At 36.3% G+C, this 23,633-nt stretch overlaps 2 protein-coding genes across 2 annotated transcripts; both read right to left on the bottom strand.

The window, feature by feature from the left end:
* Positions 1-2,741: 2,741 nt before the first annotated feature.
* LOC104888730 (transcription factor bHLH91) lies at positions 2,742-5,934 on the bottom strand. Its single transcript, XM_010673769.4, has 3 exons — positions 4,870-5,934; positions 3,669-4,109; positions 2,742-3,130 (listed from the first exon to the last, which is right to left on the bottom strand). The coding sequence occupies exons 1-3, from the start codon at positions 5,659-5,661 to the stop codon at positions 3,014-3,016; spliced, it is 1,350 nt and encodes a 449-aa protein (XP_010672071.2). The 5' UTR covers positions 5,662-5,934; the 3' UTR covers positions 2,742-3,013.
* Positions 5,935-16,016: 10,082 nt separating this feature from the next.
* On the bottom strand, positions 16,017-22,404 carry LOC104888731 (glucan endo-1,3-beta-glucosidase 8). The gene is made up of 2 exons (XM_010673770.4): positions 19,849-22,404; positions 16,017-17,184 (listed from the first exon to the last, which is right to left on the bottom strand). The coding sequence occupies exons 1-2, from the start codon at positions 20,184-20,186 to the stop codon at positions 16,080-16,082; spliced, it is 1,443 nt and encodes a 480-aa protein (XP_010672072.2). The 5' UTR covers positions 20,187-22,404; the 3' UTR covers positions 16,017-16,079.
* Between the last annotated feature and the right edge of the window lie 1,229 nt (positions 22,405-23,633).

The following is a 23,633-nucleotide window of genomic DNA, read 5'->3' as shown; positions in this document are numbered from 1 at the left end:
CAATGTCCTGTGTCGAACCAGGATTTAGTGCAGTATACCCTTTTTGGATTAGATCGTGATTCTGAGTACGATCATATAGTTACTACCCTCCTGCATTATCCATTCCCCATTAGTTTTGATGATTTGCGTCCCAAGTTGCTACTGCATGAACAAAGATTGATAAATTCTAAGGATGCATCTGATCCCTCATCCCATCATGCCTTACTTGCCGTTAAATCTACTGGTATTGGTTCAAGTTCCTCCTCCCAGACTAATTCTGGAGGGAGAAATCGGGGAAGGAATAACAGAAATAGAGGTGGTAATAGTAATCGTGGGAGCAACAATAATCAGAATGCTCGGGGTAATAATGGTGGGAATGGAGGAAACAATAATAATCGTGGCTCTGGAGGAAACAACAACAACAAAGGTAATCGGGGACGATCAAATGGTATAAGTAAATTTTCTAACTTGTCATCCTATAGTATGCCTTGCCTAGATTATATTACTAATAATTTGTCGTCTGCAGGGAGTAATTCATCAAATAGTAACAATATTACCTGTATCCCTACTTCCGATACATGTGGTTTGTGTTGGTTTCCAGGTCACCAAGCTGCCTATTGTCCCCAGCGTTTCAATTCCAGCTTTGTTCTCTCCTCTTCAGAAAGTGTCACTCGAGCCTTAGTTGCACTGTCTGTTGGTGGTGAAGCTAATGACTCAGTCTAGTACCCGGATTTAGGAGCTGCATCTCACATGACTTCTCAGGATGGTACGTTCTCTATTAAAACTCCTTATACTGGGTCTAGTTATGTTGTAGTTGGTAATGGTACCTTACTCCAATTAAAAGTACTGAATTTAACTTTAAAAACTGCAAGTCGTCCCCTCCGTTTATCATCTGTCTGTCATGTCCCTAATTTAAAACATAATTTATTATCAGTTAACAAGTTGTGTCATGAAAATTTGTGTTGTGAGTTTTGATAAAAATTCTGTTTATGTTAAGGACCAGATAACGGGGGAAGTTCTGCTTCAGGGAACCAGTAAACAAGGTGTCTACCCTCTTCAGCCCAGCATTGTCCCTCCTGAGCCTTCAGTTCCTGCTTTCCTAGCCATTAAGGAGTCGGGTGACGTGTGGCATGCTCGTCTGGGTCATACATCTTCTAGCATTATAGGAAACTTATGTTCAAATAAATATATCACATGTACCTCTAAGTTTCATGATGATTGTTTTGGCTGTAAGCTAGGAAAAATACATCGTTTACCTTTTGATTCGTTGAACATATTTCTACATATCCATTATATAAAATTCATAGTGATCTTTGGCAATCTCCTGTTTTGTCAAATCATTATTTCGCTATTAGTGTGTTTTGATGATTTTTCGCGCTATTCCTGGATTTATCCTTTACGTCGAAAATCGGAAGCTTATTCTAAATTCCTTATGTTTCAAAAGATGGTTGAAAATCTTTTTAATTGCAAAATTAAAATATTTCAAAGTGATGGAGGAAGGGAATTTGACAATTCTCCTCTTCTTCAACATTTTTCTGACAATGGTATTATTTTTCAAAAATCTTGTCCCCACACTCCAGCTCAAAACGGTGTTGTAGAACGCAAACATCGTCATATCATTGAGATGGCTCGTACTATGATTATTCATTCTGACTTCTGCGAATTTTGGATTGATGCATCATATACTGCCACTTACACTATCAATAAATTACCCAGTTCGATTTTAGGGGGTGTTTCTTCTTTTGAAAAATTATTTCATCGTCCTCCTTACTATAATTTTTTAAAACATTTGGGTGTGAATGCTTTCCCTTGTTTCTCAACTCTAACAATCACAAACTACAACCTAAATCTAAAACTTGTGTTTTTATTGGATATGCATTGGAATATAAAGGGTATCGATGTTTTGATCCTACTACCCAGAAAGTAGACACTAGTCGTCATGTTCTTTTTCATGAACATACATTTCCATATCATGTTTTGGTTGGCTCTGTGTCCGGTGTGCCTTACACCTCTCCCTTGGTCTTGACCTCTGATTGGTCCCCCACAAATGTCGCACACGAGCTGCCCTCGGCTCCTGTGCCTCTTCCCGTGTCGACCCACGTGTCACCCTCGATACACCTAACCAAACACACCTTAAATTGGAGTGGTTAGTGTCATAATATAACATGCTAGATATTGTGGAAGTGTAAGTTGTACTTGATGCAAATAATAACACTGTTAATAAGATGGTTGGACAAGTAAAGAAAGGAGAGGAAGGTAAAAGAAAAGGAAAAGAGAGCTAAAATCTCCTATGTTTGGTTCAATTGATCAGAAATTTAAGGATTCCTAAGCTTATTTTGGTTTTTGACAGTAGGGGATTCCTAAGCTAGTCTGGTTCGCAAGATTATTATGGAGTACAAGTGTTTTCCCGCTTATACAGGCTTGTCGTGGTAGGCCGAAGGTAAAAGGGAAGAGGTTGCCATAGAGAGGTGAATTTCTCAATTGATAGAGATAATAGGGGGGATTTCTCATTTTATCGGCAAAAACCACACAAGTTAATTACATTATCGTTTTATCTTTCTCCGTTGTTTGATAAAAACTATATCAATCATCTGTATTAATGTGGATGTCAACTAGTTTACTTGGTTAAGTCTTGGGATGTGGTGTCCAAGACTTGGGATTGAATCTCGTCTACATTAATTGCCTTTATAGCTCTCTCTACACCAAGAAAAAAAAATCTTCACTAGTGTTACTAATTAATAATAATAATAATAGATATCATATTGGTTGCAAATTTTTATCTTGATATACATATGTGAACACGAGCGAGAGAAATATATGTGCCCTAAGAAGTTGATAATTGGACCTCATATATAAGTTTAACCATAAAGCAAATTAGCATCTACTAAACTACTATTAACTAAATATAATACTAATTAGTACCACACTACTGCTGATGAAAGGATAATCATGTCAACAAAACACCACTGAAGTTGGTTAGGAGTAAGTAGATCATTATGATCAACACTCAATAACGACTTAGTTAACAAACTAGCTAGAAACTGTTAGTGGGTGCAACGACACCAACAGAAGCAGCCGCATAACCTTTCTCAACAACTTCTATTAGCTTGTTTGCAATTGCACTTGCATACACTGATGACCCGTCACAAATCTGATGCCAAATCCAACCAACAAACAAAAATAATCAATCAATCAGATTTACAAATTAAACCCACATAAAATAAAAATTGGTTAAACTTCTTGGTCTACTCAACTATTTACACGTTCCACAATATTGTTATAACAATATACAGAACTTTGGTAGTGCTTTTGAATTAAATTCCAATAAATAATGAATCGGAGCATATCAAATCCTTTTCTTTCTATCATGAAAAAATATAGTGGACTAACTAATATCTATATCAGTTAATGAAAGTGCCCAATAAAAAAATGCATGTTGAATCTTTTAAACAGTTCAAAAAATCTTGAATTCCTTTTGAGTAATAAGACTATATCAATTACGATACTCATAAAGAAAGAATCTTAAAAAATGCAAAGAAGAGGGCAATGGAAAATTTTATATGTTAACAAATGTGAAAGTTGAGGAATAAAAAATAGAGAACTTATCATTTTAATTAACTTAAAAACCTTTATAGTTTAAAAGTGCGTCTTGAAAACCATAAAAATAGGAGGGAACTATATAATATTACCTTAGAATTGAAAAGATAACTGTAATAATCCCCAACACAGCCTCCAGCAACATGGCGTAAATCCAACTGAAGTTCATCAAGATTCCTTGAAACAGACAATAAGCAGTTAATCTTCTTGCGCTGCACAAGCTTAATGGTCACATCATCGTCTACAATTCGAACATCGACTTGTGTGTCCTTACACTTCCTTTGGATCCATGAGCTTCGGAGTTGGTTAGCAGCTAACCCATCGAAGTCCCCATCTGGGTCGGGTTTTACCACGGCCGCGCCATCGTTACAGTTACTGCCACCGCTATGAGTATCCTCAGTAGTACTCTTATGCCTCTTCATCCTATTCTTGGAAATTCTTTTCTTTTCAACCAGGAGTTTTAGCTCTTTTACTGTTCTTCTCAGCTCATGAATGTGTGTTATTGCATCCAAAATTATTGATGCTCTGTCAGTCTTAATTCATGCATTTCAACAAACAGTTTAAGTGCAAATCAATCACCAAAAGTATAGTTTAGTATAATATATAACATAACTTGCAGAAATTTCCAATTCTACTCCTAGATGTACCAAATGTGTAAATAAAAGTGCACTAACATCCTAACCTGCTAGACCGCTAGTCCTATTTTTGAAGTTACGGGACGAATTTGTACTAAGACTTTTAGTCATTTAACTCTTAAAATTTTCGTGTTTCACCAAAAAAAATACCCTAGCAAACAGTTGTAGAAGCTAAGGGCATGTTCGGTATCACGGCCGTTTCCAGATTTTGGTTTTTATGATTTTAGAATCATATGATATAAGTAGTATTATAAACTTAAACTTGATCATAATGATAGTAATCATGCTAATTTTGAAAACTGACAACTAAAAACTAAAAACTATGGTTTTCATATTATGATTTTTGGTTTAAAAAAAACAGAAAACTGAAAACAGAAAACGATAACGAACCGACCCTAAATATACAATTGTGATTTTCCTTTTTCCGATATTCATTTTTCTGTAATATTGATAAATATATAGTATATACTTTTTGTATGGTAATGTTGTATAATCTAAATGGGCAGTCATAGTTGTTGAAAACACAGTCAAAGATTTTAAATCGATTTTTATTGGTACATCTTGAAACGAACCGGATAGCCCTCTAACGAGTAAAAAATAACCATATTATGTACGCAATTTAGCATTATGATCATGTAATGAGTATTGAGTACTATACCTTGGTTTGATTGGGAATCAGATTCTTAAGATCTGTATACTTGTCAGTGAAGTTTTGCCTTCTTTGTTTCTCAGATGCAGAACTCTTAGGGGATTTACTCACTTTATCATCTCCTTTACAAAACTCAAAAACCCCATTATTCCCATGAAAGTAATGATGATTACCATCCTCCAATGCCCCAAACAAAGCAGATGAATTCCCATTCCCAACATGTTCATTACCACCATTCCCTCTTCCAGGAGTATTATCATACCCATACCCATGAGGATGAAGTAGTGATGGTTGAAATGGTAAGTTGAGACGAAACGAATTCGACTCATATGGTGTATTTGTTGGGTCATGAGAAAAGGTATTAGACGATCCACACCCAGATGGATAATCCATCATCATAGCAGGGCTAATCTCACCTAAAAAGCTCAAAGGTGAAAGAGATTGTTGGGTGGGTTGAAAAGAGAATCTGGGTATGTTTAAAAGTGTGAGAAAATCAGTTGTAGGTTGCAAGTTTTCATCAAAATGGGTAAAACCCATTTCATGATTGTTGTTATGGTCAAGGTGTTGGTTCATATTTGTGGGGACCCAAGTTTTGGAATCACCAGATTGAGTAGTACTAGTACTACTGCAGTTGGGTAATAAAGGAAAATGGGTACTAAAAGGAGGATTGCCATAATTAGGGTTTTGAAATTCTATTGAGGAATTACATTCTTGAGAATGGTTGTTTTTTATTGCAGGATCATTTCTAGTAAGAGTATCATTAGCAGTTGGAGCAGCCTCTATCTGTGTCTGATCATACATTTTCTCTCTCCTCCTGCTGCCTGATACTTTTTTTTTTCTTTTTATAAAGTGGGTCTCTCTGTCTTATATGCACATAATCGTTTTTGAAAACAAAAAAGAGGTTGGACATGAAATTCAATACATATGATAAAAAGTACTCTTTCTTTCATGTAAAAGAGATGGCAAGATTAAAACACATACTTCACCGTTTTTTTTTTTTAGTTTGTATTTTTTTTAAGAATCTTCTTACATTCTTCTTAATATATATAAAAATATATAGTCATGTAAGATATTATTTAATTAATTTTAATAAGTACTTTACCATCATTCAATTGTTATACTGTTTATTAATATGCAGTGAAACATATTTAAAGTCAAATAATTACATTGATAAATATGTATAGTCAAAATAGGAATAATAAAAAGGACGGAGGGAGTATATAATTTATTGAACATATATAAATTCTTTGGTGTAATTTTTACACCATATTTATGGTGTAACAACTAAAAAATCACTAGTTCTTTTGTAAAAACTCAAATGACATGAAATAAATGACGAAACACGTCAAATTCATGTCATTCTTTGTAGTCTCTGTCATTTATGTTGGAGTCTCTATTATTATGTATGTGTGAGGTTTAGTTACACATATTAAATTATGATTTAATATGTTATATCCAATACGTATTGTTTATAGAGTTTTGTTCATCGTCAGAAAGTATATTTATTTTTATTTTTGTTCAGGCGAAGAAATTTCACTAATTGAATCAAAAACCATAATTTTTGAGGGAATTGAAAACCATACTATATGTACAATAGTTTCTTTTCGTATTAATATTATTACATGAACTTAGCAGATTATTTTAAAGAGTCCGTTTTTGGAGAGACGGTCTCACGTTAGTGTTAACGTGAGACCGCTGATGTCATGCTGACATCACGGGCGTGCATCAAACCATTAGTCGAATTAGTTAAGCGTTTGCACCTACTAGTCATGCTAGCCTCAAATTGATTCTGGAAGAATTAGTTAAGCGTTGAAGTATATTAGTTAGTCACTGGAGTATATTAGTTAGTCGCTGGAGTCTATTAGTTAATCGCTTTAGTACATTAGTTAACCGCTGAAGTATATTAGTTATATCATAAAAATCAAATTATAATGCATTGTATGGGCCATAACTTCAATATCACGCATAAATAATTATGTCTTTCTCAAAAAAAAACTAATGCACTAATTCTATCATAAACCCTCCAAAACAAACCCATCATGCTCTTCTTCAATGAGTCAAACAACAAAGAATTGCAACAAACCAAACAAGGGCAAAAATCACCATCTTTAACACACAAAAACACATTAGCAGCTTCAATCAAGAAACCTTTTTCTTAAACATGATCACTATATAGAAGAACAACCAAAATCGAGAAAGAAAACAAATATTGATCAATACCCAATCGAGAATGTGATCTGTTGAAGAAACCCAGAAGTTTAGTTTGATCAAAAAACTGATTATGATGAAGAACAGATTGAATAATATATGGGTTTAGCTATTTAGTGATGTTTGAAGAACCCATTAAAATTTTCAAGTTGTTGTGTTTGAGAAGTCTTGAAATTTCTTCAACATTTTCGCCATTGGAGAGATTCAAGATGGTGAAATTGCAGGAGATAATCTAAGTTTTATGCATTTTATGCGTAAAAAACAATAATAACTAAATACCCAAATATCATAACTATTTATCAGAAAACATTAACTAATATCCAGAATTACAATTATTAACCATAAAACCATAAATAAAGGTCAAGGCTAAGACTTGGAAGAAAAACAAACTCGTCTCACGTTAGATGGTCTTTTATAAGACTTTGCGTATTCTAAATGAATGGAGAGTGTAACAAAAAAGAAGTCTTGTACCGATAAAGTGCTAAAGTAGTGACCTTACCTTATTTTAACTGAACTTCAGGTAAAGAAGGAGTACAATATATTTGTGTTGGTGTTAATGGGGGAGAAGGTAAAATGGCAAAGGAAAGTCTGTTAATGGGGAGGGACCCACAATTGATCCTCTGCATTTTGGTACTTCCTCTAGCGTGGCTAACTTACCTTTACAACCTCTTTTTTTCTGTTTTCTTTGAGCTTTTACGAGTCTGGTGTACTCGCTGCTTTAGCGCTGCTAAACCACAAATGCTCCATCAAAATTCGAAGGAAGTAAGCATAAAACAAGACACTAAACTTTTAATAAAGTTGAAGTTTAATCATTCTAATTGTAAATTTACAGTTTACTGACTTTACTCTCACTATAGGTATAACTTTGTTAACATTTCGTCTAAATTGTTGTAATCTAACTGAAAAAATAAAGTAATTGCATAGTATAGGATTTGATCCCGATACCTCAAGTACATATACTAAAGTTCTAACTACTCGAATAAGTTGTATTTAGTATTATCATGAAGTTTTATATTAATAAATGAAATTTTTTTCTTACTCGAAGAATATCCCGAGACTAATAACTAGTTATATTCTCTGTAAGTGGAATCAAACTTTGTTCTTCAAGCTTTCTCATTTATTTCTCTCTATTTGGTTGAAGACAAAAATGGCGCGGGAAAGCTCGGTATGCAGGAAAATTCTAAATTTTTCTCCTCTGTAAGATATATGCTTAACTACTTTTATGCACTCTTTAAATTCCTTTCTTTTTTGGTAAAGTGTTGTAAAGTATGGTCTATTTGTTGTTCTTTGTGTATGATATGATATTATCAAAAGGATCAGTAAGTCAATTTTTTTCGTCTGATTAATTATATTTGAAACATTTGAGTACTGTGTTATTTTACTTCATTGTTGGTATTTATGTGAGTAAAATATCATCTTAACCTTTTAGAGATTAAGTTTCAATTTTTTTATTTTGTTAATTGCTTTATGTTCTACATTAAAATAAGCTCTAGTCAATTTAAAACTTGTTAAAACAGAAAAGGGATTATGTTAAAATAGGATTTGTTTAAAACGTCTTTTTTTTTTAATCATGCATAGAATGATAGAACTGACTGCCTTAGATGATGCACACCCCATGTGCCATGAACAAAATATCTTATGCTTTCACATACTTCCATGGATTATTGGGAACCTCGATCAGATCAAGGTGAAGCTGGCCTGCAAGAAATGGGGAATTTGGTGTAGGTTGAGGCAGTTTTCCTATCATGTATAGCCTTACTTTGGAACTGATAGTGACTTAAGGTTTGGGCCCTCAAAGATATTATTTACAACAATGGAGTGGACCTGATGGCTTGGCTCTCCAAAGGCATGACAGTCTATTTCGATGGCTTCCCTCACTACAAGAAAATTGACAAGATTTTCTCTAAGTATGAATAGTACCAAGATTCTAAGTGAGAACAATAAAAAAAACAAAGGGAGTACTTTTTAGAGGCAACTAACCTAGATTTTATTGATGCAAAAAAAAAAAAATTAGAGGTAACCATTATTTCCTTGATACTAAAAAGTACTTAAATTTCATTGATGCAAAAAACAACTTTTAGAAGCGACCAAAATTAACTAATTCTAAAAAGCACTTTTAGATGCCATAAAAAATCGATTGCCTCAAGGTGTTGTCTTTATATGTAAATATTCTTGTAGTGCAGTAGCTCCTTAAGAAGGACTGATTATAGGTTATGTATGGGGAGTTGGTGGGTAGACATTTGTAGTTTTTTTTAAGCTGGTAGGTACCTATTGTCAAGCTTCTTATGAATTCAAATAGGTTTTCTTATAAGGATGGTTGTCATAGCCATGTAGAAGTTGAATGTAATAGAAGTTAGGTTTTTGTTTTTGGCATTTGTCACTACTATGACATCCTTATTTTGATTGTACAAAGTTGGCTCTAATTGGGTGGTTGATGGTGTTATATGATGATCAACCAACTTTTTTTTTTTTTTTTTTGAGGGGATCAACCAACTTTATTGATGTAATGTGTTGTTGCAATTAATGATGACTATGGTACACACTATTCACATTTATTTCATGCATTTGTTTGTTGTATTGTTGCAAAACTTGCACTTAGTCCATGTTTGATTGTTCACCATTGAGGACAATGGACATCTTACTTGGACATGGTGTATAATGGGGGGAATGTTAGTGTGTTTGAGGACATACATGATTATGTGATTATGTCTTACATGAAAGACTTGATTAGCAGCTTAGGTCACAAGGATATAATTGAACTTTATACTTAGAGCCCACGAAGGACTTCAACAATGGGATTAGGAGGTATCTTGGTTATGATAAAAGTACATTTGACCCATTCCTTGCATTACTTGTGAACTTCAAAGCGATTCATGTCTACACCGACCATGAGGTAGAGGAACCCATATATGTAGGAACCCAAACAGAAACAACTGTTGACCTAAATAGCCATAGCCATACTGAAGCATTTGTTGACCTACATAGCCAAACTGAGTCCTTTGTTGACCTACTAACTTCAGTACAGAGCCTTATTCTTTCAATAAATGTGAACCAAGCAGACAAAGACTATGACACAGAAGGCACTAATGAAGATGATATTGAAATAGCGTATGCTAGGGATAGTGTGGGTGAGGACAAAAAGATTCAGCTATCATATGAGGATGAGTTGAAGATGTTGACTAGGCTAGCTCAAAGTGAGGGACAAGAGCATTGACATTGAAGATAATGGGTTTGATAAAGATGAGAATAATCTAGAAAGCCCTAATGAATCAGATGACGAGGATAATGGGTATCTAGTTGCACTAGAACTACGCAACAACAAAAAAAAGAACAGGTTGTTGGAAGAAGGAGGGAGTATCAAGTCCAAGTTCTACATTGGACAGTCATTTGAAAATGCTAAGACCTTTGGAAAAAAAACCCGTAACTACTCCATTTAGTTGGTAGGGACATTCCTATGAATAGAAATGACAACAAAAGAGTTGGCACACACTTGTATTAATAAGGACAAAGAATGCCCATGGAGAATTTGGTCATCTTGGGAAAGCACCAAGAGAAATTTCATGGTCAAAACCCACATTTCTAAACATACTTGTGGGAGAACTCCAAAGCTGAAGAAGATGAGAGCAAGTTAGATAGCTGTAAGCTACGTACCAAATAAAATTTAAGGTGAACCCATACATGAACCTTCAACACATAATTGAGACTATTTGGCTTGAGTCAGGTGTCAAGGTTAGCAAGTTCATGACATGGAGAGCAAGAAAAAAGAGGCAAGCTTTAATAGTTTGTTAATACAAGGAACAATATGAAATAATACCAAGGTGTGCAGGTGAGATCCTGAGTAGTAGAAACAATATTGTGAAGCTGAAGATAAATGGGAATCTCCTGCTTTGAGGCATTGAGGAAAGAGTTTATGGCAGGTTGCATGCCATTTATTTCACTTGATGGTTGCTTTCTTAAGGGTCTATTTGGAGGGAGCTACTGCTAGCAGTGGTTGGGAACAACCAATTTTCTCAATAGCTTGGGTAGTGGTGGAGGTGGAAAGCACTGACAGTTGGAGTTGGTTTTTATAGATACTGACTATAGATTTAGGGAGTAAGGTTCAGGTTACACATTCATGTCAGATCACAAAAAGGATTAGTAGCTGCTTTCACAAAAGTGTTTCCAGAAGTTAAGACAATAGTTTGTGCCAGACATGTGTACACAAACTTCATGATTATTTTTGGTGGTGGCATGGAGTGTACGAAGCAATTTTGGATTATTCCCAAATCCACAACTGAGAATGAGTTCAATGTTCAAATTAAAGTGATGAGGCAAATGTCTAATGATGCAACAGAAGATCTACCTAACAAAGAATATAGGAAGGGGTGTATAACTTTCTACAGTTCTATGTCTTTGTATAATAGGGTGCACAATAACATATCAGAGGTTTTTAACACTTACATACTAAACATCAGACACAAGCCATTTATAACAATGCTTGAAGACATGAGAGAGGGGTTTGATGGAAATATTGCATAAGAAAAGAGACGAAATTGGGAATAAAGATTTGTTGCTATGCCGTAGAATTCAACAACTTGTTGAGAAGCACAAGATTTGAGCTAGAGGGTGGAATGCCTTTTGGGATGATGGCTTCCGTTATGGAGTAAGATAAGGAGCAAGACAAACTAAATATGTTGTGAATTTGACAGAGAGAATATGTAGCTGCAATGCATGATAACTTAGTGGAATACCTTGTAAGCATGCAGTGGTTGCAATATGGAACAATGTTGATGAACCTGAACAGTATGTCATTGATTATTTCAGAAAAGGGACATACATGAAAGCATATGAGTACTTGTTGGAGCCATTGAATGGTCCTCAAGAGTGGCCACACTCTGACTCCTTAGTGCGTCCATCCAAACTGAAAAAGGTACAGAATAGTGCTAAGACGAAAAAGAGACTTTAAACTATTGAGGTAACCAGATTAGGTAAAATGAAGAAGGTTGGGATTGTAATGACTTGTAGTTCTTGTGGAATACAAGGACACAACAAGAAAGGGTGTAAAAATGTGAGATCAGATAACACTGGTCCCCCAACCAACACTGAACAATGAACAACCAACACATCACCAATGCATAATAGGGTAGTAGGTGTATATACTTACCCCGATGGATGTTAGAGAGTAGCAACTGTAAGTGACTTTAAGTGACTCATGTATTAAGCAAAGTAGTTGTTTTGTTATCAGATAACTGATGGTTCTATGTTTTGCAGTTTGTTCCTCAAATTGAAGTCAGTGCAAGGTCACAACCTGCATTCAACCAAACAAGGCCATTAGCATTCTACCAACCAAGGCCAGTAGCATTCTACTTAGATTTTGAAGGAGATCAGACTGTTTACACCTTCAATCAAGAAAACCATTGGTCACAACCTGATATTGGCTCTAATAACTTGCAAACAATCACAAGCCAATTAAGCACTACAAGATCTAGCTAGGGCGAAAAGAAGGCAAATCAACTTAAACTAAGTAAGTTCATTGCAACACTCAAGTACTACTCAAGCCAATAGGGGAGTAGGTGTATATTCCATGTCATATGTCCATAAAAATATAGCCAATAATAATTACATTGAAGAGTGATAAAAAAAACCATGCTCTAAGAACAAATTTGGATCACATTCTATGTCATACATCCATAAGAACATAGCCAACAATAATTACATTAAAGAGTGCTAAAATAAACCATGCTTTAAGAACAAATTTGGACCCTACATTTTGCTGCATCTTCAACATCAACTTCTCGGCATCCATCTTTCTTGCAATTTGAAGTCTCCCATCATGAATTTTCCTAAAGTTTCTCACTTCATTAATCAATTGTGTGTTCTCCTCCATTAAATTCAAGATTGCATACCTCTGCCACGCTGTATGGTCTTCAACATCAACCCATCTGTAAAACTTGCAACATGTTATGTTGGCTTCAGGATCATGATCAATGCATGCTAGAAATCTTTTCGCTAGGATTTTCCTTAGAACATGACCTAGTTGTGGACACGATGGATCCACAGAAAAAAAAAAAATCTTTTTGAAAAAAATCAGTTTTACATATCTACTAGATAATAAACATGAAAAAATTGAAAATTAACCACTGTAGTTGGTACTTGGCACTACTAGATTTTGGGAGATTGAGAGCAGAGCAAGAAGGAGAAGTGGCGTTAATAGGAGATTTTAAGAGAAAATTTACATTCTCTTGGAAGGCATAAATAGCCGGATTTAGTTACCGTTGGGAAATTAAATTTTGTCCTGTAAAAATATAACTGTCATTCTAGTTTTTCGTGCCAAATAGCTTTATCTATTCATTATATTTGGAGTTAACATAATTCTGGTTTGAGTGAGTAAAGTGCAACTTTTACAACTAGGATGAGAAAACTGCAACTTTGTGCCCAGTTTAGTACTGTGTTTAAGCTTAACTCATTCAAAGCTATTGCACATCGACTAGTCCCTAGTGTTACAAAAATGATTTTACACAGTTTTAGAATTAAAACTCTGCGTCGAATATCATTGTGGATCATATATATTTGTATATATTATTATCAGCTTAAAAGAAACCTGGAAGCATCCATTTCAAGATACGATCTACATCTCATTATACATTTTATACTTGTTTTAGGGAAAAGGTGTTATGAGGTACTATAAGATGGGTCATTATTTCAATAAAACTAGTTACTAGGCCCGGTCTATACCTCGGGTAAGAAAAATTTTCATTTATTAATATTGTACTTTGATATGATAACACTAAATACAACTTGGTCTAGTGGTTAAAAGTTTAGCACATGAACTTGAGGTCACGAGATCAAAACATATACTATGTAATTTCTAATTTTTTTATTGTACATGGATTGCATGAACTAAAACTTCCTAGGGAGAGCGCCACGTGACACCGTTCCTCGTTTACGCACACCTTTTAATATATTAGTATAGATACTATATTAGACAAGAGAAAAAACTAAATGTGATTGCAGTTTGTGGTAAGTGATTCTGTCTAGAAATTAAGGTTAATGGTTTGTGCTGGACAAGTCGATAATCTGAGCAGAGCTGGTTATCTGTTCACCGGTATCCTGCAAAACACGTAAAATTACCCCGGGGGTTGTTCCGGGATCGCCCCTCCGACGCTCAAGTCAGTTGATGATTGAGGTAGAGAGAGAATCTAGAGTGAGAAACTCAAGTTAGTTAGGTGAGAATTCAATACCTTTACCTTGATGGGACAAGGGGTATTAATAGTGGTGAGAACCCTTAGGAAAAGACCCTCTTTGATGGGACAGTTTCCCTAGGGATTGGTGGAGACACCTTCTCTGGAATGATTTCTGTGGGCCCTTTGAATCCCCCCAATGGCTGCTAGCCATGGTGTGATAGGTGGGATCCACGAAGCTTATGTGACAGTGTCAGCTGGTATAGGGCCTTTGACCAGATTAATGGGCCCAAACAGTAAGGTTTTCGAAAAAGTAGATGTGAGGAAAGATAATATGTATTTATATCATCGGTAGGAGAATAATTGCAATATCTTCTTTTCCATAGTGTTTTTAGAGAACTAGCTTATAGGTCATTTCTTTGTTATTTGTGATAAAGTAGATGAGATTGGAAATAGTGTTCATGGTTCTTGGTGTGATTGTTAGTCTTGAAATTAATAAAGTTCATTGAAAAACAATTATTGATCTTGTTATTAATGATGTTCATTAAAATATAACTGTTGGTCTTGCAAAACAAACAACATCTTGATTTCCAGAAGGTTCTTGGTCATCGAATCGACATGAAAGAAACTCGACCCAATAATAACCTAAAATGCTCGAACTCGAGTACGAGTATCGACTGGAGTACAGGTCCAAGTGTCGGACCCTTCAAATTCTAATTTTAAGGATTCGTGGACTCGTTTTTCAAGAATCCAAATTTTGGATATGGACTCGGAGACACGACAGTTAAGTATTAGGAAACATTATTACAGATTTAACTTCAAAAGCTCTAGTATAATCGAAAAGAAAAAGTAAAAGAAAAAAAGAAGCTAAAGGTTTACTATATTTTGATAGAGAGAAGAGGAAGAGGTGTAAATCAGTAAATGTAATGTTTCCTAAAAAAACAAAAAGGTGTAAATGTAATGTAGTACAGCTGTCTGCGGCTATACTACTTCTTGAATTTAATATGCCAGTTTTATTGCTTTACTTTTTCACTTTTTGGTTCACATAGTTCTTTTAACTCCCCTCTTCCGGTTTCCCACCCTCACATTAAATTATTGGATAAAAAAAAAAAAGATCTTCACCATCTGGGTTTCTAGAACAGCAAGCACGCATGACGAAAGTAAGACCATTGTAAACGACTCATCCTCCCGAGTAAAAGTCCCAATATCTCAAGAAATAAAATCATCTATTTTTAGGCCAATTTTCAGATCTAGGGTTTACAGGTGATCGATGCCGCGTCCACTTTCTCCTCCCCGCGTCCAATCCAGATTCCGTGTCGGCACCGGTGTCGTGTCGTGTCGACACCAGTACGGTAGGGTGGCCGGCCGAGTCCGAGCTTCACAGATAATAACAGAAAACTATTTGACCCGAATCGGCCAGTCAGAAAAACAATATGGTGTCAGTGATTATACAAGACCAAAACAAATCCAAATGAATTATTAGGACCACATGCTTGTTCGTGTACGCAAGTTCAGGTCTACATGCTCGTTTAAGCATACTGCCTCGAGTTTCTGGCTATTTTGATTTGCCCTTCTGTTGTCACTGTCACATTATGTTAATTTTGAAAGATTGTCTTCCTAAATCACCTGATTTTTAGACCCCGCTATCAACTCCATGCTAATGGGAACATAAGTACACAATTCATTTCACAAGAAGGAATGCACAGTAGGGTGAAAGCCTTCTGCACATGAAATAAATCAATCAGAAAAAAAGAATGTACAAAGTTCTGGTATGAGATTCAATCAAGATAAAGACAGAAGATTTAGATAAGCAAAAGAATGGAACAACCACAATATCCACATTCCACAAGGTCAGACTGAAAAGAACAGATATGTGAGCACGGTGATGAAAGAAAAAGCCACAGGTGCAGCAGTTTTCAGACCTGATGAAGCTATCTGGATGGTAAAATTGCAAGTTCCTATCGAGATATTTTGCAATGTTAACCTAGCCAAACCTCCAAAATCGCAGGCCTGAAGGTTCTGATACTGGGTCTGATAGTAGACATTAAATGCATAGGAGGCGTTTTGATATACATCCAAACCCTGACAAGAGGATCCATAGCCAAGAGGAGTACAATCAGCAGCACTGCAAGCAAAGTTAATGCTGTCTCCAAGCCTGCTCAGATCCCTAGCATTCGGGTTGAACTCGCACCATTCATTCTCGAGATATTGAACATTCTTTGCACCCACAAGATAGATGTCTTGGTTTTGGCCCGAGAGATCCATGGGAAATTTTGGCTGTCCATCATATTGGAAAATTCCCCAGTGCCTCTCAAATGAACCAGGTCCAATACTTTTTGCATCCTCATCGAGGAGCCCAAACAAGTACATGTCTATGTTTCCGGGCCTCAAAGGAGTACCAGTGTTAGCTGCAATTCTAGGCAGTAGGCTTCGGTAGAACCTGAAGGCATTGTTAATATTGGCATTGATATCACCATCAGTGGGCCATCCAACCTCCCCAACAATTATTGGCATGTTCCCATATCCAGCTGCATTCAAGGCTGAAACCAATGTGTCAAAGTTGGCATCAAAAACGTTAGTGTACTGGAGCCCATTATCATCAAGCGGCGTTGCTCCTCCATCAAAGAATGCATAGTTGACCGGGAAATTTGGGTCTTCGTAAAGACTGAGGAAAGGGTAGATATTGACTGTGAAAGGAGCATTGTTTTGGCTCATGAACTGGACCATCTGGGTCATGAGAACAGCAACATCGGCTCTGAATCTCCCAGCTGAAGGTACGGGATTTGATGGTGGTGAACCATAAACATCAGCGTTCAGGGGCACAGTTGCCTTTACCGTGTTTCCTACCCCAGCTTCATTAAGAGCATTTTGGATGTTTACCAGGGCTGGCAAAGTAGCGTTCTCAAATGTACCATTGTAGGACCTGAGGAAGGGTTCATTCCCAACAGCCACATATCTGCAAACAATCATGAAGTCAGACTATGCATATGGAATCAAAAATCAGTTTGATACTCTGCAGAAGAAGAGTTCGTTAGCTTTCTTTCTTACTGTATTACTCCCATTCACGAATAAATGTTTGGAGTAGTTAACTTTTCCTCTAGTATAACCCACTTTGACCATATATTTATACTACTATATAGAGACATGTTATTTACTACAATTTTATTGGATTTATTTCAATATATATTTTTAAAATATTGACTGTGATAGTTTCACATAAATAAGTCATGCAGGGGTAAAAAAGTGAAAGTCAAACTCAAAAAACTATTTGAACAGAGGAGGTATTAGATGACTAAACATAAAAGAAAATTAAAAACAACACACATAATGAATAGAAAATTTACCACTTTGGTACCCCAAGACCCAAGGTACGACATACTTCCACACTCATTCCATTTTGGTGCCCTCAATTTCATAGTTTTTTTTTCACTTTAAAGTGGTTAACTTTGTTAATAATTCAGTATAAGCAACCCTTTTGTTGCTATTGCTCCAAATGGAAGCACTTTCAAGCCTTGTTATTTCTTTATTTTTGTGAGTTCGATAATACATCAAGATATTCTTGAAAATTTTTTGAGGGGGAAATGAAATCATTTTTCTGGTTTGGGTTATTTGGGGACTTGGACTAGCTGAGAATCTTAGATATACATGTTAGACATCCAATGAGTAACAAAGTGGGATTCTGCAAACCTCAAGGCACCAAAGTGGAAATTTATCTTGACAAATATTAAACCACTATAAGCATTAAAAAAATGATAGCATAAACAAAAAATCTTAAACAACCTACATTCATGTTTTTCTTATGGTCTCAGTGACAATTGACAGTTCACACACACAAATTATCATGAGGAAAGCCTATTTCTGCACAATTGATTACTGATCCTCTTTTTCTTTTTTCCTGTTTCTATTTCACAATCTCGCTAAAAATAAGATTAGCCTCACACCAGGCAGCATGGGGTTCTCTCAGCTCTGCATTGCCTGAGAAGTTCAGCAGATGCCAAGTTCAATCACGCCAAAGTCTCAAATTTCACATATTCCCTATACTATCCTTCATAGAAGTGCTTGTCTAGAAAATCAGCACCATATATGCTATCACTGTCACGAAGTTGAGGACATTTGGGTTTCCCGTAATATATCCTACCATCATCTAGTTAAGCATAGAAATACTCGTAAAATGGGATAAAGAGACCTTCAACAAAGGTATTGAACAATTATTAACAGGGTAACATTGGAAACCATTATTCAAATAAAACCAAAATTCTACAACAAGGTAAGCAAATTGGCTTTACCCCTAATCCGATCCTTCAAGAATACTTGGTCTTTTAAACTAACAAAACCAATCACGTCATGGCTAACACAGTAAACCTTGATTGTGATCATACTATTCCAACTTCTCATGTTATGCAGAAAAAAAATAGAAAATAACTAAGAACTTTCGGGGAACAAATGTAATTCCATGGTTTCTACAGTTCAATGGGTGTGCTCTGCTTGCTTGCCAGTGGAGAGAAGACGATGTTTCCAGAAAATCTCAGGGAAAAAAATTACTTTATTATAAATAGGAAATGGAGACGTCATTGTTTGTAGAAGAAGATTTGCTAGTTTTGACTCCACAGACTGTTGACACTTACAAGGGATATCCTAAATCTAACTAGGACATGCTTTTAAATCGAGGCCAAACTGCGCCATGCCGGCCGATTTGTACAGAGTTTCGAGCTTGCCGAACCACTATTGCCCGTGTTGGTAAGGGTCGTTACTATTGCTAAGCATGACTTTTACAAGGCCATTACAGCTAATACTAGGCTTAAAAAATTGACTCCACGTCAGTCACATCTCTATTGCAAGACCATGATAAATACGCTTCCATGATACGCTACCATTTCCGCAGTAGCAACAGCAACTGAGATTTAAAAACCATGAATTAGAGCAGGAAGATTTCTTCAGTGTATCAAAGAGGTTTCAAGATGGGGTAGAAGAAGATAAAACTTCTGTCAGTAGTGGTCAGTTGGTCACTATTACTACCCATTGAGCTATAATGGCAGATTTTGGGGGGAGATGAATGGTAGACATTTGCAAGCCTTCTGCAAATGACCAAAAATCAAGACAGACAAAATGCTCGGAAGATGAGTAAAGTTGAACCGCGAGAGGAAGGGGGAGGTTAATATGGACATGTTAACTCTGGAGAGTTAGTGGCAAATTGCATACATTTATTTTTCTTTGTTAAGATTAGAAGAGATATAAATTAATTTAACAAGAGTTCCGTACCCTGGAAAAAGGTGAACAGTTAACACAAAAGTCAACTTTCCATCTGAATGGAGATAGAGGTGCCTTACCATGAATAAGAACAAAGATGGAGTACCTTAAATTTGGTACCAATCTAGAGTTTCAATCCAGAAAATAACGGTCAGCTTTAGAAATGACTCAATAGTTTTTATGCTACATCAACCAACAAATTACATGGTAAGTGGATGAAGAATGACACATACAGAGATAAGAAAAACTAGGAGCAGAAAATTTGCATTTATTCATTACTGAATCACATTAAATTCTTTTTTTCACAACACCGGGCAAAGTCAACTTTTTAAAAGATGAAAAAAGGGGGGGAAATTTGATTATGATAACTCACTTGATGTTGACTCCTCCTCTGAAATTGTAACGCACAACATTTCTCTCAACCCACCTCCTAGCTTGATTGGAATCAAGCATGGTAACCAAATCACCATTAGGTATGGCAACCATAACCTCAATTCCAGTACCACTAAGAGCACTTAAAATAGACTCATCAGCATCAAACAACTTCACCTTTTGAATCCTATTATCTTTTAACATCTGTACCACAGTATTAAGAGGCAATTTGTGATTAGCTTGTGTTCCCCAGTTGACTCCAATCCCTTCAACATTATAAGTCCATAATGATACCCCAACCACCAAGCAACTCACTAACAACAGCCATATCTTTTCCATGGAAAACAAAATTTGTCTATGGTGTAGGTAATCAAATCGTTTTCCACCGAAACACAAGAGGCTATAGATAATGGTGAGTCACCAAAGCTCAAGATCAGCAATAATTCAAGCCTTGTGTATGTATTATGCAAGAAAGTAAAGAAAGATAATTGTCAAATTTTTGGGTTTTAGTACTCCCTATATTCTTCCCAATAGGATATGGGTCTTAATAATCAGCTGAGAAAACAAGAAAAATGTTCGATTTCAAGCACTTGTAGTTTGAACGATTGGCAACAGATTGGTGAGCCTGAGCCAGCAAGAATCCTGCGAGTTCTTTTCACAAACTTTATTTCCCAAAGATAAAGAATGTTTTAAAGGAAGTGTATGGGAGCAGGGAGGGATAATATTTACAAAAGTCAATATGAAACTCGATTTAGAATGGGGGGATAAAGTCAAATGCCCAAGGTCGAAAGTTTTCTAACAGAAATCAGCAAGTTTGTACAAGGAAAACGAAAACCGGGGGAACAACAGAAAAAGGAGTGTGACACAAGTTGATAAACACATAAGAGGTTATAACTAGATGAGAGATCACCCAAAAACGATCTCGGACAATCACAGAGATAAATCAGCTTAATTACTGAGGAGCAGAAGGGAACAATATAAAAAAAGCAAGTCAAAACAGAATCAATATATACCACAAGACAAAGGAAAAGTCAATTGAGGAGGAAAATTCAGAGAAGATTCTCAAAATGAACAGAAAGGAAATGGTGTAAACCCCTGAATATGTCAGCAAGGGAGATTCTAGATGGCCATATTATTGCAGAAAAATTGGGAAAGCAGGGAAGCAACCAAAACCCAGGTTGGTGAGGGGCATTCAGAAGCGTGATATAAAAGTGGAGAAGGGAAAGGTTAACAAATTATGGACAAGAAAAGAGAAGGTTCTGCAATTTGCATGTTTATTGGATTAGATTGAATGAATTGAATGGTACAGATAGCAATGTGCTACATGGCATTTACTCTATTATTTCAATTGATAACAAGGAATAGGACAGGTATATGAAGACAAGGATGATGCACTTGCTTAGTCAGCTTATCTACAGCATGACTGCTCTATCTAGTTTGACATTAGGTTATTTACTTGTAATTATATACTGAATCAATCACAATATGTTGGCAACACTATCTAAAAAACAAACCAAAAAAATAAATAAACCCTGCATGTGTTGATATAGAGCAGCCAATTCTGGATATATAGAGCTAGTATCTTCAATTATAACAACCAATTCTGGATATAAAAGTCAATAACAAATTTCATGAGGTTCAGTACTTCAGTAATGGTAATAATAGGTTCTCCAAACCCATGCAGTAATCCAGAAAAATAAATATGCTAATGAAGAATTCGAGTCGTGGATTTTCAAGAAAAACCCAAACAAAACCACAAGCAAGCCGTATCAAAAGCAGTATAACTGATACATACAGCTTAATGTGACCATGATGAGATGAAGGTTATTGATTTCACATGAAGACCTAGTTGACGAAACTAACGACTAATACAAAACTAAGCAATTAAGCATCAATCATATGATATTTCATAACTAGACTAATTATTGATATATAACCGCCATCCAGCTAAATAGAACTGGATACTGACAAGGACTAGTTAACTACTAACTAACCTATTTAACTACTGAAATCTTAGCACTAATTTGCAGGAGACATCCTTCCTCCGTTCCATAATAATGGCACCATAACCCCATTACTAATGGGGCCATGTGATATGAGAGAGACATTGAACCAAATAACGAAATGGTTCAATTAATATGAAACTTCCAAATAAGAGGAACGTTATAATTAAAAAAGACAGGAGGAATTATCAATAATCCGTAAGTTCATACAAGTAAGGTAAGATGGTCAAAGGTCATCATGACATCATAAACAAAGACTAAATACTGGAAAAAAGAATGGAAAAAACTGAAATATGAAAAACTAAAACTCCAACTAGAACTATAAAAAAGAAAACTAAGAAAAATCTATTAATCTAATAATACTCGGTTCAACTACCCGATTAATGAGAATTAAGTGAGAGAGAAGGGTTTAGTTTAGGATCTAAAATTGAATAATTATCTCAGAGAACCAAAAATAAATACTAACTAAAATCTCCAACAAACATCCCAGAAAAATTGATTATAGTTTTTCAATTGATGAACAAATAAACAATGTTGAAAATTGAAATTGTGCGAAGTAAAACTGAGCATCGCGATAAAATTGAAGTCACCTGAATTACGAATGATGTGCCCCACCAGAGAATCAAAGGAGAAATGCGGAGAGTGGTATTTGTTGAATGAGAAGTGCGCGAAATAACCTAAATTCTTGTTGCGCTGTTTTAACGAATTGATTAGTTACGCTTACGCATGTTAGGCTGTTAGCCGTTGGCATGGAGACGCTTGTTTGTACTCTGTTGAAAATTGTAATCGGTGGCTGACTGGCTGGTTCAATTTTGGGCTCATTTGTGTTTCTTTCGTAATTTTCTTTCTATGCGAAAATACAAGTAAATGAAGTACAAAAAAATAATTGTCCCAAAAGACCAACACAAGTTCGGGGGCTTTTGATTGACAAAGGGGAAAGGGAATAAAAAACAAAACGATTATTTCACCAAATACCCCTGACAAATCGCGAAATTCACAATATACCCCCAATGTTTCAACAATTCACCATATACCCCTGACTTTTCATTTTTGTGCACCAAATACCATTTTTTTAACTGCCGTTAACTTACAGTTAACTTTATTTACCATTTTGCCACAATTAACTCCTAACCCTAAAATCTAAACCATAATCTCTAACCCTAATCTAAATACTAACCCTAAAATCTAAACCCTAATCCTTAACCCTAAGCCCAGCCCAGCCCAGCCCAGCCCTTCCCCCTCCCCCTCCACCATCCCCTCACCCCTCCCTCTGCCGCAACCCCGCCAACCTCTCCCCCTCCGATCCCTCTGCCGCAACCCCCCTCCCCCTCCCTCTGCCGCAACCCCGCCAACCCCTCCCCTTCCCTCTGCCGCAACCCCTACCCCCCGTAGCCCAGAAATTCGAACAACAACACTGACGCAGCCGTGGAGCGAGCGGAGGAGAGAATTTTCGGCGAAGCCAGCGTGGTGCGACGCGACACTGACGCAGCAGTGCAGCAACGTAGGGAGTGGTGCGGCGAATTGAAGGGGATGGTGCAGCGACGAAATAGAGGAGAGAGAATCTCCGACAAGCCTGGCAAATCGCCGGCGAATTGAAGAGGGGGAGGGGTAAAGACGAAATAGAGGAGAGAGAATCTCCGACAAGCCTGGCAAATTGTCGGCGAATTGAAGGGGATGGTGCAGCGAGGTCGGCGAAGAGAGAAGAATAAGGAAAAGGGGTTGGCAGAGGGAAGGGGCTGCGGCGGAGGGGGATGGGGGAGGGGGATGGGTGGGGGGTGTTGCA

Source organism: Beta vulgaris, chromosome 3 (assembly GCF_026745355.1).
Source record: "Beta vulgaris subsp. vulgaris cultivar EL10 chromosome 3, EL10.2, whole genome shotgun sequence".
Lineage (NCBI taxonomy): Eukaryota > Viridiplantae > Streptophyta > Magnoliopsida > Caryophyllales > Amaranthaceae > Beta > Beta vulgaris.
Note: the sequence above shows the minus strand (reverse complement) of the source record. Positions and strands in the feature narration are given on the sequence as shown.